This window comes from Scomber scombrus, chromosome 8 (genome assembly GCF_963691925.1).
Source record: "Scomber scombrus chromosome 8, fScoSco1.1, whole genome shotgun sequence".
NCBI lineage: Eukaryota > Metazoa > Chordata > Actinopteri > Scombriformes > Scombridae > Scomber > Scomber scombrus.
This window is the reverse complement of record NC_084977.1, coordinates 23,922,840-23,939,296: the sequence shown is the minus strand read 5'-3', so window position 1 is coordinate 23,939,296 and position 16,457 is coordinate 23,922,840. Positions and strand designations below refer to the sequence as shown.

The following is a 16,457-nucleotide window of genomic DNA, read 5'->3' as shown; positions in this document are numbered from 1 at the left end:
CTGCAATATATAGTTGATATATCGATTAGTCCATCAACAGAAAACCAATCAGCATCCTTTTTTTATGACAAACCAACCAATGTCTCCCTATATCTCTACATACGTACATACAAGCATTAACTGATTAAAAAAAAAAGACCTTCACACCTGATCAGATTAAGAGAGTCAATGGGTGAACACACTGAGGCTGGACTGAATTATTAAGGCCTGAAGCTCATATGACCACAAACAATCTCAATGTACAGCAGACCGACACACAGGTTTATTGTGCCCACTTTCCTACCTGAATTATTGAAGGTGGACACCCAAGCTACCTGTCCTCTCTGGAGGACGTAGAAATGATGTGCGTAGCAGCTGGAAATTCAAGGGAAGCCAAAGCCTGCTTTGAGTCCCACTGCTAATTACAGGCTGTTTAAAGATTTGGATTCATCAGCTGAACTGCATCACTTTAAAACAAGAGTTTCACAATGTGCTATTTGGCAGCTGAACGTCATTAGATGGTTTCTGTCGTGGAACAAATCTGCCTTGTGTTAAACTACACTGAACTTAACGAGTCACTGACAGCGCTCAAGCACACAAGTGTCACATGTTAACTATGTGGAATTCAAACGTATGATATAATCACAAGGTCAAGGATTGTCATTTTGAAGGACAAGATTCAAATCAGAAACATTACTCAATGTTGAACAACTAGTTCTGCTGCTATGTACAAATCAAGAAATCAGTGATCCAATTAAGATTTTTCATCAACAGTTAGAAAAAGAAAACATGAACATGGCATGAAGTAGAATACACTGTGGGGACAAATACACACAACATCACACACTGTATCTCAGTGAAAAAAAACAACTTCAGGATATGAGACACTCAGACAATGTGAGCAATACACATGCACGGCCAGATCTGTGCACAAGCATCTTATTTTACACCTGACCTGTGGAGTTTTCTTATAAACAGACAAGACTTTGTTACTCACCATAATGCATTAGTGTGTACCCTTGAGGTTTAAAAGTGTTGAATGCATTTCCTCCCTCAAAAACCATTTGCAATGCCAATGTTTTGAGTATCCTGCATCTTTTACACCCATGTCTTCTTTTTCTTTGCCATTGCTGGCTCATTGCTCAGGTGCATTAATGCCACCTAAACTGTGCACATGCATCCATGTGCGTGTGTGAAAGACAAGTAATAAAGAGACTGCTCTTTTAAAATTAACTCTACAGCACGGCTCAAAGATACAAACTCCACAGGGTACCTTTAAAGAGGATGAAGACAAGAAGCAGGCTTACTTGTACATTATAACCATCTAATCACTAATACATTGCCCCCTAGCAGTAAGAGGGCAGTGAAAGCTGTCAAAGCTACTCACCATAGGAGACGGGGACAGAGCTATGTTGCCAATGGAGGCTTTGAGCTCATCAACTGAGGGAACCGCCACGACACGATCAGACTTGATCTTGATTTTGAATTTTTTCCTGTGGTCCTCATCTTCCTCCGACTCATCAGAGGAGAAGAAGTGGGGCTTTTTTGGTGCAGGTGGGAGCAGTGTCAAGGAAAGCAGCATTTAATCCCTTAAATATTGATATTGTTTGACCAATACAACTGATACAATAAAAGAGAGCTTTCCTTTAAACCTAATCTCTGTTTGAAATTAATTTCTATGAAACTTGTGCTTCTGCAGTAGAAGGCAAATAATCAAATTCCTAATCATTCTCCCTTGTCTGTTTTTAATTAACATGGTCCATTTTTGTGGTTCAAACCATTTATTTTTGTAATGTTTCAATTGTCTTACTTCTTCAGGTGAAGTAATTCAGACCCAGACCTAATACAAATATTCTATACACAGATACAGATGTGTGTCCCTCTAAATTAGATCAAAATTACAACCTGTTGAGTAGGTGACTGCAAACAGATGAACATAACATGGCCTTGATAACAAGCTGTCACAGAGAAGAAAACAGAGCATCACCTCTGCTCAGTACAAGCTGACAGGCTCGCAATTCAGTGTATTGATTACGGTGATAATTCCAAGCTTCAAAAAGAGGTTACAGGGCCATTCCCACATCTCAATGCAAACTTCCTGTTGACATCCGCTGTGTCGATGACTCATTCTTCTGTGACGCTTTTTTGTGCTATGCCTTATTAACATCATTTATATCCTTGTTAATTGGATGTTGGTACACAGTTGATGCAAGTGGTCTTTTTTGTGTAGATTTCTCTCTAAAACACCAGGAAGTATTTTTGCATTAAGAAGTGCTTTATCATTTCATTATATTGATTTGTTTTGGCTCATTTGGCAACCAGCAGCAGAATTTGAGAGGAAAGGAAGCCCATCCCCTGTGAATAATTACCTCGTAATGTTACATGTTATCTCACAAACTGATCAATATTCACACATGTAAGTCCTCAACTAACATCATGAAAGCAGTTCAAGCCTACATAACTTGGCAGAGAATAATCAATTCTGTTATATGACATAAAGCAGTGCTAAGGATATCTCCCTCTTCTGACTCCTCATCAGGTCTGATACTGTAGCCCTCATCATCCACCTCGGGGCTATTCTGAAACACACAGAGGGAGTCAATGTAAATCTCTTTGAATGTTTGTATGACGTTATCAGCAACACTTTGTCACATTGGTTGTACGGTGATCTACTGCTGTAGAACCAGCAGCTGGTAAAAAAGTACCGTAGGAACCCACAGAGTAGATTTACTATCTGTATGTAAAACTTGTCAATAGCACATTGACTTTACTATAATATAGACCAATCAATACTATACTAGAGGCTCATTCCATGCAGATTAAAACAAAGCAACAAGTTGTTGTTGACTGAGCTGAATGACCAGATCAAAACAGTTTAAAAAAAAAAAAATGTCAATCAGATTTTTTATTTACATATCTGTCCCAGTCGATATCTTCGTAGAAGCCATTAGGGGCCCCATTGGTCTTCTTCTGAGACTGAGAAGAGAAAGACGGTTCATTAAAAACCCTAAAAGACACTGAGGAAACAATCGTACATACATTCTGCATGTGCATGTGCACTCTGGATGCCATATCATGTCAGATTGCCCCACAATCCCCTATTTTGGTCTACAAGGCACAGTTTTGCTTTTTTTCTGGTTGGCAGGTCCTAACGTGGTCAAATTAAATATCATTTTAGAAACATTTGGTTTGTTTTCTACAAACATAAATTAAACTCCACATGGTTACCCTTGATAATGATGATTATTTTTATTATCCAATTTGCTGCAAATATTCCAAGCAGTGCTGTATAACATTTCAAATTTCAGGTCTCTTCAAGCTGCCCAAGGGGAATATCCTGTTGCCCTTTTTGTTTTATTCCAAAACCATCTCAGAGAGCCAGCTAATGAAAACACAGTGGACAGCTAACCAGCCTAAGCTCTACATGCTACTCTAGAGACAAGTCTACTTTAATGACTAGAGCTGAGTTCAGTACCGATTCAACTTCTTGGGGTTCCTGGCAAGTGAAAAGAACACAAAAAATAAATATAAACAATTATTTAATTCATTGTGGTCATTGAAATTCACTAAAGTGACTTATATACAGTATCAGTCAAAAGTTTGGACATGCTTTCTCAGGTTAATGGGAAAGTTTTTCCAAACTTGTGATACCGTAGACTGGAAATTAAAGGGGAAATTCTGGTATTTTTCAACATGGACCCTCAAAGTACATCCACTAAGGTGCTTGTTTTTGCCACCGACAGGCTCAGGTTGTTATTGTAAGAGTCTGACTATGAAAGTAAATTCAGGAACTAACCACTTGTAAGTATATAGGGACCTATACCCGGGACAGATTGCTGGCTAACCGAACAACCCACATTTTCATAATTTTCATCTGCACTGTTTGTTTACACATATGACCGACTTTCACCACAGTTAGACTGTAAGGAAAGTAAAAAAAAAGCGAAACTAAGTGCAATAACGGATTATGTTGAGGACTTTTGGGTGGCCAACCATATTTATTTTAACCAGAATACACAGGGCCGGCTTGTTCACACGTTTGAGGCTGATTTTCACCACTGTTGGCCGGTAAGGAAACTAAGAAGTTAGCTATAATGCTGCTAGAGGGAGCTAGTACCTGCGTTTACTTTTTATTGTCAGATACTTATGACAATCTGAGCCTGTCACTGGCAAAAACAAGCACTTTTAGTGGACGTACTTTTTAAGCTCCTAAAGTTCCTCATAACCACTTAATTTGTAGACTGAACTGTAATTTACAAATGAATGAATTGGATGATGTATATTAAATACTTTGCTACTTACACCCCCCTCTCTGTCTGGAGACCCCCTGTGAGACATGAAAGAAGAGAAGAAAACAGAATGTGAAAGTCACTTAACATGTACGCTCCTCAATTTGAAATCAAGCGCTTTGCTAATTAGCTGAGCCGAAATATTTAAAAGACGGATTGAAGGAAAACCTTTTCACACAACCGTACTCGCTCACAAATCACACTCCCAGACATCACAGCACCGCAAACCATTTAGAGAACATCTACAGTGTCTCATGCACAGTTCCAAAGTGGCTAAAGCTTGCTGGAAAACTACCACACTTACAAAGATTCAGCTGGCTGACCAAGTCTTTCATAATTGATTTGATTGAGTCAATTTCTGATCTTGCTGCATTTGCATAATTTCAGAACATTACTGTCAAGATATAACATAATTTACTTCAGCTGTATGGCAAATACTGGATATTTTAAGTGTGGCCGTTATTTTATAGATCCATAATAACATGTCATGTAGTATATAACAGGTCCTTTAGTAGAATATAGTAACTATAATATACTTCCTTGACTTACACAGTGTCTGCTGGGCTTTCAAAATGTGCAAAATTAATGGAAGCAGCACTCTAACTTCTTTTGACAGGAACTGTGCTTAATGCTAATCCTGTAATTGTTCCTCCTTATTTTAATCCTTTTTTTCTGCTGTAATGTATATGCACGGCCTGCTGGTATTTATCAATTTTTCTCCATAAAATAACTAAAACCAATTCAGATGTTTCAGCAACTCTCTGCTCCACTTCTGGGCACCATTGTTAATACTCTCAGCAGTGGAACGATTAATACGCTCTGTGTTTAGTACATCAGGAAAGAGGAACAGGACTTACGTGGAGTCATTATCCTTCTCTTTCTTCCGTATCCCAAAGGCCTTCCTGGTACGTTTTTTCAATCCTGAGGAGAAAGAAGAGGCAAAAGGTGAGTAACTGCATGAAAAGACAACAAAGACAAGACTAAAAGGTGAGGTTAGTGGGAGTATTAAAGGGTATGTGGGGTCAACTGTCCTCCATCTATCAAACACAGGAGATTAAAGACTATGTTTTCATGTATTATTGAGTGACCTGTTGCAGTAGCAAACACTCTCTCAGAACTAACCGTGTTCGTGGTCAGTGCAAATGGACCAACAATTTCATAGCATCATTTTTTGAGAGGAAAATCCATTAGCACCATCAAAATCAATGTGTCAAGCATTTAACAGGAATAATTTAGACAGCAATGGAGCACAGAGGAACCTCTACAGTACTACTGGTCACAAAGTAATATGACAATATGCAAAACTTCAATTCATATTACAATCAACAGCATGTGAATGTGAATGCAAGTATACTGCATCGAGTGGCCATATGATTGCCAGTTTGGATCCCTGGACTGACTTACTTCAACTTAGATAAAGAATTCAATAACACCCTCTATCCCTCCTCTCCAAATCCACTGTGTGGGGACTGTGTGGTGACTGTGTGGCCTTGAGCAATGCATTAGATTTCCAGCTGCAATAATAGAGCTGCACACAGACAAGCAGTACAAAACTATGATTGTGCCTTAAAACCAAGTGTTGCATGACCCTTACTTTTTTCCCCCTATGGTTAAACAAAGTCAATTATTGGCCTTAAATAAATAGCAGATCCCAAAAACAAACTCTGGACCTGGACACAGACACTACATTTTCTCCTGTCAACAAACTGAAAATTCAGTTCAACCACATATTTGCAGATGTGGCTTCTTGGTTCTAGTTTTTCAAGCTTTCATATCCCCTTTATCAACAACAACTCCAGGTCAGCTTTCGGAAACTACAAAAACAACAAATGGTTTAAATCAACTCAAACAGCATGTTCAGTTACAGTTCATTACACATTAGTGTTATATTTTACACTATGATATAAAGCATTAATGGTATATATTTGATCAATATTATGCACTGAATTGCAGCATTGTCCCCAAGCAAGATTTGAAAGGTTTACAGCTGTGCTAATGAAAGAGTATTTTCAGCCATACATGATAGTAAAATCTGCAGTAAACAGAATTTTAAGGTCCTTTCCTCTTGTTTTTCTTGTCTTTTTTATTACATTTTATTGGGTTGTTCTCACTCACACACACTGAAAAACCTGAACCTGTCTCCACTCTTATAATTCCCCTTCACCCTGATACACAATTTATATGTGTGGTATTTATTTCGTTTGGGGTATCTAGAAAGCATTAACTCCACTTGGCTGACTGATTCAACAGGGACTAGGAAATCGTCTCTGTTGCTAGGTCGTTACTAGGTGTCGGCCTACTTGCTGGAGTAGTAATCGAGGTTTCATTAGATAGGAGTCTACTGACGTAACTTATGTTTTCCCCAGGTATTAGTCAGACCCCATGGCTTTTCAGGGAAACAGAGACAACACTAACAAAAAGATTGTGTTAGCGCCTCGTTCTTGACCACATCACTGCTGTGCTAATAGTGATGGTAAAGCTCATCCTCTTGTGTAATATTGTTTAAGTCAAATCTGGCTCTGTTCCTTCTGACGACATTCAACCACAACATATCGTAAATGTATTCTAGTTCACCAATAGATTCGAATTTTTTAACTATTGCTATGTACAACTATGCTGAACAACCAAATTCTTACCCAAGATGAAAGCCCAGTTGTCCCCCTCCATTTACTTTCAGATAATTCCTTTACTGTCATGCTTCCTTTTCCTTGTCTGGTTTTGAACTCATCACATCATCTGACCAACTTATCTCTTCCTCATACCACATGCAGACACACATAGAGCCTTAGAACAGGAACCTGATGCTCCTTACACACGCACACGAACACGCACATGCACACACAAACAAGGTATCACGATCCTGTTCTTGATCTGTGCCTTGGACTCAAATTCAACACCAGTGGCTCTACTCATGAATTAAAGACAAATGTCATCATTGTAGCAAAGTAATAAAATACACAGCAATGTAAACTTGTACATATAAAAATAAAGACACTATGTATACTACTTTCATTACCTATAAAGGATTATTTAAGGGTGGTGGGCAAGAGGTGACTGCATCAAATAAGAAACCATAAAGAGCCCAACAACACCATGGTAAATGGAAAAAAGCAATAATAAATTCTGGTGAATCTACATGCAAGGTGTACATGCATGGAAAGTGTGTTTGGTCTACTTTCTTTCTTTTTTTTCTTGATTTGATATTCCTTTACTACACCAACATTTGCATCAGCATGTTTGAGGCCTAAATGAGAAAAATCGAGTTCTGCTGGGCATGAAGAGTCTCATCCAGAAATACCCTCTCATTGATCCAGCTAACGTATTCGGCCTTGCATCCTATGAACGGCCACTGTCACAGCTCATATAAATGTCCCGCTGCCGAGGAAAAGGCACATTCACAAGCATATACAGTATTACACAATGGTTTGTCTCTGCACAGGCAAACAGTCCACAAAGGTATGCACTCATGTCTGCGCACACATTTGTTGCAGCATATGCAAAGACATGCACATAAAGACACAGGGTGAATGGTGAATATTCATGGACACATGGTGATCAGGTGTTAGGCAGCAGCACCTGTTTCTATAAAAAGCAACCAAAGTCATGACTTTGAGGGAGAGGAACAAAAATATATCCAAAGTGTTAAATGTAAAAAAACATAATGTGTGATAGCTTTGGTGACGATGGTAAAAGATGAAAGGCAAAAACTTTGGTGTATATTTTTCTACATATAGCTCCAACACATCAGCTTGTAAATTATTCAGTGTGAGTGTTGGATCAAGAGTGAGCAATTCAGAGTATGAGGTAGAGTGGAAGATTAATAACATCTAGCCTTGATAAAGAAGGTGAATTCTTTTTTAAAAGGACAATATTTTGTAAGGACACTGAAAATAACATACAGCTTGCTCAGTATGAGGGCGCAGTGTGCTCTCTCAGCCCGTAGCTTAATGGAGAGAGGGAGCTTTGATTGTTCCTTCAACAGCTGTTCTACAAAGTTATCAACTGATGTTCTCCTCCGCCGCTTCTTTTACCCCACAGGGTCTGATTTTGTCTCGTCTGGATCAACCCTGAAAGTAATTTGGCATCTAGCTGAAACTCAAATTTCAACACTTGAGTCACAGTTTTACAGTTTCTTTAGGGGTTTCTGAATCAATCCTCTCTATTGTTGCGTCAAATCTTATGTTTATTTGTTCCGTCCCTAATGCCATTAAGAAACAAACCCTTACCCCTGTTATGTCCTAGTTAAGCAATACATAGCTTCTTCTATTTTCCCCTTTAGGCACCATCAAGGTTTTCAAACTTGAATTTTGACTCTTAAACTTCAAGTTCATGTCAAAATACCTTACATTTCTCTCCCTTCTCTTGGCCTCTCTTTGTTTTCCTCCCTTAAGGTTGTTTCCTTTTTTTGTAAATCCAGCATTGCCCCCCAAGTAAGATCTGACAGGCTTACAGCTGTGCTAATGAAAGAGTATTTTGTGAGCACATGGCAGCTGTACCCAGGCTACACAAAGATAGTGTGTTTATATAATATATTAAAAGCTGCATTATAACGACACTAGTCTTATTTTTAACGTCATCTCTTAACTTTGTCTTTGTTTATTTATTTGTTTGTTTAATTTAATGTTGCTGTGTTGTTCTTCGTGACATTTCCTTCATACATTTTTTATTTTATTTAAAAAAATCAAAAAAACAAAAACAACCACAGACAGTTTGCCAGAAAACAAAGCCAAACAGGAAATCAGCACATGTAGACCTAGCACCCTGCCTTTTTGCCTAATGGTATATGCTCTTAAGATATGTTCTATGTATAGGGTATGGCTACAGTTTTTTTAATCAAGTGAAGACAGGGGAAATATGTCTCACAAAGAAATATAACTATAATTGACCACAGTTATGCATCTTAAATGAAACTACACACACACACACAGCAGAACAGATACTTGATGCATTACACACACACACACACAGCAGAACAGATACTTGATGCATTAAATGACAATTCCATGTTTGGACTAGAGGCAAGACCTAAATCTGATTGGATGACGTGGATGTGACAGAATACATGAATGCATGTGGTAGGGGTTAATTAATGGAGAGGGAAATAACAGAGCGTACGGTACACACTGTTTAATGACTTAATGGCTTCCGTTCAGAGGGATGCTAGCACAAGTGCTAACGTAATTAGTGGTCTCTATTCATTCATTCATATCTATTCGAGAAGCCAAAGGACAGGATACTGTCAATCCTAAATATTTACAAGACAACTGAAAGGTAGCAGTGCCTTGCCCAGCTCCATTTCAAAGTGTTGCTATTGAAACAACACAGACATTTCTATGTAGTCGGGACTCCAATTCTAAAAAAAAAACATTTTCCAAAATAATATTTATCTGGTGTCTGAAAATCTAGAGTTCAGGATAATCTTGGAAAAGTGAGATGGTAACTTTAGAAAAGGTCCCAAAAAGAAAAACACTCAGGCGGACGAACACCACCCAGAACAGCAGAGAGCTTGCTATTATTACAGCTCTGTGAGGTCCACCCTTCAACCTACAGGAAATGGTTGGCACTGACGCTGCTTTCAATAAAAAAGAGCCACCTTATAAAACTGCAATTATACCTTTCTTCCATTATTAAATCAAAAGCAATGCTAGGTGAGCAGATTAACCTAGAAAACATGCCTTTAAGCCTAAAGCCATCTAGCAAATACTGAACTATTACAACATTTGAAGATCTGGGCCAAGTGATGTTCAACTTAATGTTCCTATGTGGGAGCATGGGGTTCATCTGTGTTTGTTGGCTGATTCTATCTTTAAAGACGTTCACCAGAAGCAGCGATTAGTTATTTAAGTGAAATCATAGAGTCTATGTTAATTAGTTAGTCAGTGCTAATCAACACTGCTTTAGACAATCCAATTAACAAATTTGATTTACAAAAAAACTGTTCAGCTCCCATCAAGTTAAACTTTTTTTTTAAACAGCTTCTTTCTAAGGAAACTATGTTGTTTCATGTTTTATGAACTAAAGTAAAAACTTCTTCTAAATAATGATTCAATGTAATGTAGCAAATTAACTGAAGAAAGAAAAAAAAAGACTACAGCCTTAAACTTAAGGGTATGACTATGTGCTATGGACCACATCTATTGTGTGATTTCGTGTGGGCTTAAGCATGTCTGTTTCTGCCAGGGGTTTCCGGTGCATTAGCCTCAGCTGTAATTGCTACAGAGTCAGAGAACTAAACTGAAAGGAACACCACACTCCTGAGACAAACATACAAATACACGTATGCACAGAAATGTAAAGCACACACAGCTGCAAAATGTATGCTGCTGCACATCCACCAAGACACACTCTTTCAGTATGGGCCTTCACCTCTGTGCAGAGGCTGTTTAACAAGCTGCTCCAAAGGAGGAAGAGATGAAGAGGCTCTATCAGCCAACCTACCACACAAGCACATAGCTTGTGCTGCCAGCCCCAGCACAGCAGACCAGTCCAGGCCACTCCAAACTTTGAATGGGTGACCTGTGCTGCTGTGCATAGTAAGTAGAGGGGGCGATAATACACCATTGAGATTTAGAGGCAGAAGTGTTGGATGTTTGTGTTAAAACCTTTGGGCTGTGTCCGAAATCACTCCCTCGTTCACTCATTCACTACTCTGTACATAAAAGCACTGAACAGTTGACTCTACAGTGAGCAGTAAAAGATTTCTTACCAATCATCGTATTGTGCATCACCACTGACACGTATAGAGTCACACAATGGTAATTTTTCAATTACTACCACACCAGTGACACTATTTTTTCTGTCCATTGGGGGAATTTTTGAGAAACATAACATTAACTTCTTTAACTAGCTTTGAATTTGTTTCCTCCTTACCATAACTGAGCAATAAATACCAGTAAGAATCCACCAAAAGACAGATTTTAAGTCTTGTGTTCTCTGTATGTTTGTTTTGGTACCCACATTTTCTCTAAAGCTGGATGGGAAAAAAAGCTGACCTTGTTTACAAGCCTGTGCAGTATGCATGTCAGAGCATGCTGCGATGGGAGTATGCGATGAGTCGATTTCAATGTGAAGACAGGTTGTTGTTGGTATTGAGTAAAGCTCTTGACTGAGCACAAGGAAAAACATGTGGACGCACTGACAAGCAGGCAGACAGGTTAGCGACAAGGAAACAGGTAATTAGTGGAACAGGGTTAAAGCTGGCAGGCACATTAAAGAAAGCAGACAGAAAAACCTTGCAGGCAGACTAGCTCTGAGAAAATGTAAGTAAAATGAGGAGACAATTGAGCAGTAAGACAGACAGGTAGGCAGATTGATTCATATAATGGACAGACAGGCATATTGCAAACAGGAGGTTTAAAAGGCTCTTTTGTTGCAGTGACTCATCTATTCTCAAAGCCCTGTGAGGCAGCAGGGGGAAGAGGCAGGTGAGGAAAGATATGCTGCTCTAGATTGGCAGATAGACTAAAAATGACCTTACAATGCAGCAATGAGCAGGTTTGGGTTTTGTTTTTGTGGATGTGTTTGGAGCTGAAAACTGAATCAGGGAGCCACTGAGGTGTATCGTTAAAAAAAAGTCAGAGCATTGAAGATTTATTATATATTATGATATACTATATTATATATTATATGTTCTGATGAAAATCGTATGCTTCTCTTGAGCAGCTACTACGCTGCACATCCAGAATCAGCCTTTAAATAGGAAGCAGCATGTCAGAGGATCACATTTATGTAGAGAGGTGCCAACTAATTTCAGAAACTAAAACGTTTGCACATGGACTATACTAAGCTCCATGTGTAACACAAACAAGGTATTGCACAACAGCTGTTGGTCAATACATATTTCCACTTGCGCAGGAAGGAGGAAAGCATTTCTTCAATCCTCCGAACTTAAATTTTTCCTGCTAGTCTCAGGATTTAAACCACCACCTTTCTAACGGTCTCGCCTGGAGGAAGATGGAGGAAGACACATCAAAGGAGAGCACAAGAGGAGAGATGCTGTTTGTGGAGATGCCCCTGTCTCATTATCTGGCAGCTCAAACAGAAAGATACAGGCGGATGGCATAAGAGAACCTCCAGAAATACCCACTGACAGCCATCACCTGTAGCCCTACTGTGCGTTTCCATGCAAGTGTGTGTTCTCAGTGAGAGTCTGTGTCAGTGTGGCAGAGAAAAAAGACAAAGGGAAGGTGTCAGTTTGCGTTTGTTCCTGTGGATGCTAAAATTAGGCCTCGACTGTACTGTCCAGGTGGCTGCACTGTGAGCTATCAACTGTAACACTGGTACTAACATTTTACACAGTGCAACACACACACACACGCCATTGGATTTGGCACGTGCATGCCAGCTTTGTTGCACGGATGCACCCTTTGAGGAAAAATAAATAAATAAAAGAGATGTTTCATTGACTGACGTCACCCACCTCTAAGGAAAGTGGGTCAGGGCCAGAAATCATATAGCAGCATGCCGGCAGTTGGTGCAGATATGAACAAAAGATGTTTGAGAATGCCAGGATGCATCCATCTGTGCACATGCTTTGGTTCCACTCAGTAATATTTATTTTATCTTGTTTCATTTCAATTTTAAAGGGACGGTTAAATAGGCATATATATTTTTCTTTATTTAAGAACAAACTAAGGCTGCACCTAACAATTCACTATCCATTAAACTGTAGATACATTTTCTATTCATTTGATTTATAATTTAGCTTTTTTAATTGTGAAATATTGCCATCACATTTCTTAAAGCACAAGGTGATTTACACAGATTGCTTGTTTTGTCTGAGTAATGGTCAAAATCTACAAATCTTTAATTGAAAAGCAGAACATTCTCACATTTAAGAAATTGGAACCAATCAATGTTTGGCATTTTTGTTTGATAAATGATTAGTTAATTGATAAAATTGCTTCAGCACTGTAGCAGACTATTGATACATATCATAGTATTTGCTCTAAGTAACTTAGAACAAATGTCCTAAGACGAGCTTTGATAAAAAAATAAAAAATAATTGCATATGTTTTTATTATTATTTTAAGTAGAGAGTAATGGATAATCAAAAAGTACCATATTTAATTTCTTTGAAAGACAGTAATGGGATTATCTTAGTTTTATTTATTGGAGGATGTTGAGTTGCACAATAACTTGTCAGTGGTTCACCGGAGTATAAAATAAAACTAAGGACTTTCACAACCTATCACAATCTTTGTCCATCTCTTCTTTTATCCCCATTATTGATCCTTGTGTCTTCCCATCACTGCTCCTCACTCTTGTCCCTATAAACAGCTAGCACTTAAGGTTCCCAGGCCCAAATAGCATCCAACCAAGGACTGTGTGGCGTATGACCCTGCTGAAGAGCCAACAAAGTGGCTTTTAACATGGATTTTCTGCACAAAGACACAAGGAGAAGATGTATTTTCCACGGGTCTGTCCATCTCTTGACACAAGATTTTCATACACCAGAGGCAGATATGGGAACAAACAGCCCTCTGCACCTCCAGCTGATGCTCAAAGTGCTCCAGCCGATGTCCCTGACACATTGACATTTTTCTACAATGTGCTCGTTCCATTGATGGCAAATTAATTATTGTTTCTAACCAGATAATGTAATTTATAATAAAAGCTGGGTGTTAAATGCCAGACTGTCTGCAAGATTCAATTAAAGATACATGCTGTGAAAGTTTAAGCATATCTTTCAAAGCATTAGCAAGACACAAATGGGATTTTGTGCTCATGTGAATCAGCAGGGATCACTACTTTAAACTCTTTTGAAAACACAGTTGCAGATACTGAAAGTTACAAGTTGAGGGTGACCTTTTTTTTTTCTTTTCATACAAGCCCCTCCAAGTGTGTCCATAAAAAAGTGTGCATGTATGGGTGTTGCCAGTCTACAGTTATCAAACCCCTGCTAGGCCCCAGACTCCCCCCTGGAGAGGAGTCCTTAGCTATTTCAGTCATGTCCTCCTATCAAAACAGATCAGCACAGCTGCCACTGAGGGAAAAACAAAAAGTACAAATCCTTCCTCCTTCTTTCATCCACATTAATCTGACAGTACCCAGAAATGTCATCTGCAGCTACCCAGCGGAACCCCATTACCATAGGAAATAGCAAAAGAGATAAGGACGTCCTCTTTTACCAGGCACACTGACTTAGCTGAGGTGAGCGAGGTTCAACAATTAGCTCAGCTAGAGCAGCAATCAGTCCACGTATGCTGGGAAAAATAGAGTCATACATTTTATTTGGCTGTCTTCTCCCAAATTTACACTTCCTAATGCATATCGGCTTCCATCGCCAGCATGCTGTATGCTCACTAAATGAGCTCAATGTTCCTCATCCCTCATAGTAATGGGTCTATTCTCATACATATTTTCATAAAGACATTGCCCTGTATAATAAAATGGCAAAACAAAGTTACAGATAGTTGTGTTTATTTAAATGTGTAGATTATTTTTGTAATTCAAGGAAATTGTGTTGCCAGTCTGTACAGAACCTCACATAAATACACAGATACAGAGATACAGCACACACCCACAACATAACTAAATACTACTGTACGCACATAGCAGACATACAGAAGTTACTGTCATCAGGGAATATTGAGAGGTGTTAACTAATATAATTTAACTTAACAGTAAGGTGTGAGTTCTAGGAACATGATTGCTGCATGAAAAAAAAAAGTATTTTTACTGGTCTCCATGGGGAAATAATTGATCCTCTGTATTTGATCCATTCTATATACACATCAGGAGCCGTGAGCAGCCACAGTGCAGCACCTAACTCCAGTTATTTTGCCAGTGACTTGGTCAGGGGCACCGACAAGTGTTACCTTCTGTTGTGCAAGGAGTATTAACCCTAACAAGCATTTCTTTGGAGCACCCGGCGGAATATGGAGAGAACATGCAAACTCCAGACAGAAAGGACATGGGACAGCAGAGGTTTGCACCCAGGACCTTCTTTCTGTAAACAGTGCAACAGTGCTAACGACTGAGCCATGATGGTGCCTATGATAAAAACATGAAAATCAGCTTCCAGAAGGCAGTTGGACAAAAATGATTTTTTTTCGGCCTGCTATTGGACAGTGAGGCTATGTGACGTCAGTTTGCAAAACTGTCTGGTTTTCAAGGCTAAAGCTGCTTGGGTGTTTTTACTGTTTGCTAGACAATAAAAAAGGAACCTGCATAATGGATACTACATTACTACACAGATGTTATCAAATGGTTGTTCTTTGGAAATTAATAAACACTTTCTTTCTGGATGATGTATCAAACTTACAAGTATATTATACAAGACATTATACAAGTATACTAGATTGGTATTCTATTCTGATAAATGTCTTTGTAGGCTACTGCAGCCTTGTGTGTCCACAGTAAAATGTTTTGATGCATCAGGACTAAAGCCAAAACTTTTCTAACTGGCTGAGAAAAAAAAACTGTAGACCTCTTGTGTATAACTGTGAGAACAATTATGGGGGGGGCACCTCTACTGTACAAAAAGTGAAGCTGCAACAACTAAATAAATGAATAGGGAAGGTATAACTCTGACTGCACTTCCTGATATGTCTGTTAAGCCTCAAAAGGCAAATTCAATTTTGAATTTATCCTATTTCTGCTGCTGGACCCTGCCCTTCTTCGAGCTGGCTCAGTACTAAAACAGTAAGGACTTTCATTATTGCTGCACTCATTTAGACACAATGATGAGTTCTCAGTGCTGTGGCTCAGTTACAGCCACGTACTGTTCAAGTCTCCTGAATGCAGTTTTGTAAGGTAAAGTGCACAATATAATTTAGGGGGGAGGTACATACAAAAAAGTACAGTACATCACAACTACAGTAACTAAGAGATGACATTACAATAAAAAAAAAAAATAACATAATCAAATTTCGGACATTGTATTCTGTGATTTGTCCACTAGTTCTAGAAAAGATTGAAACATCAGCCACAGTGATCATTTCCTGCCACACCTCAGCGGTAGCTAGTGTTTATTTTATTTGTTTGTTCTGTTTGTGAGTAAAGAAAAAACCACCTAAATCTTGCCCACTGATCAACATAATCCCCTGTGTGTTTATTGACATGTGATCTGTGTTTACTGAGAGGTGATCAATGTTTTGATCCCATAAGCATGTTCATCAGGATTATCTGTCTGCTATGGCACTGCAGCACGGCAGAACCAGCATCATCCCAGCAGAAACATTTCAA

At 38.8% G+C, this 16,457-nt stretch overlaps 2 protein-coding genes across 10 annotated transcripts in view; one reads left to right on the top strand and one right to left on the bottom strand.

Moving 5' to 3' along the window:
• Positions 1 to 16,457, top strand: part of ak4 (adenylate kinase 4) — a 439,278-nt gene that overhangs the window by 209,265 nt on the left and 213,556 nt on the right. The gene's annotated exons all lie outside the window — the stretch shown is intronic.
• Positions 1 to 16,457, bottom strand: part of sgip1a (SH3GL interacting endocytic adaptor 1a) — a 59,694-nt gene that overhangs the window by 25,181 nt on the left and 18,056 nt on the right. For 8 of the 9 annotated variants that reach the window (XR_009925447.1, XM_062424927.1, XM_062424934.1 and 5 more), the window contains 5 exons: positions 5,126 to 5,189; positions 4,282 to 4,306; positions 2,893 to 2,955; positions 2,495 to 2,558; positions 1,367 to 1,533 (listed from right to left, as the gene is read on the bottom strand). Coding sequence is in view for 8 of the 9 variants with exons in the window: in XM_062424927.1 (XP_062280911.1) it covers positions 1,367 to 1,533; positions 2,495 to 2,558; positions 2,893 to 2,955; positions 4,282 to 4,306; positions 5,126 to 5,189 (383 nt within the window). In the remaining variant the exon portion in view is untranslated. The remainder of the gene's footprint in view (positions 1 to 1,366; positions 1,534 to 2,494; positions 2,559 to 2,892; positions 2,956 to 4,281; positions 4,307 to 5,125; positions 5,190 to 16,457) is intronic. The other variant, XM_062424932.1, reaches the window with a different exon arrangement.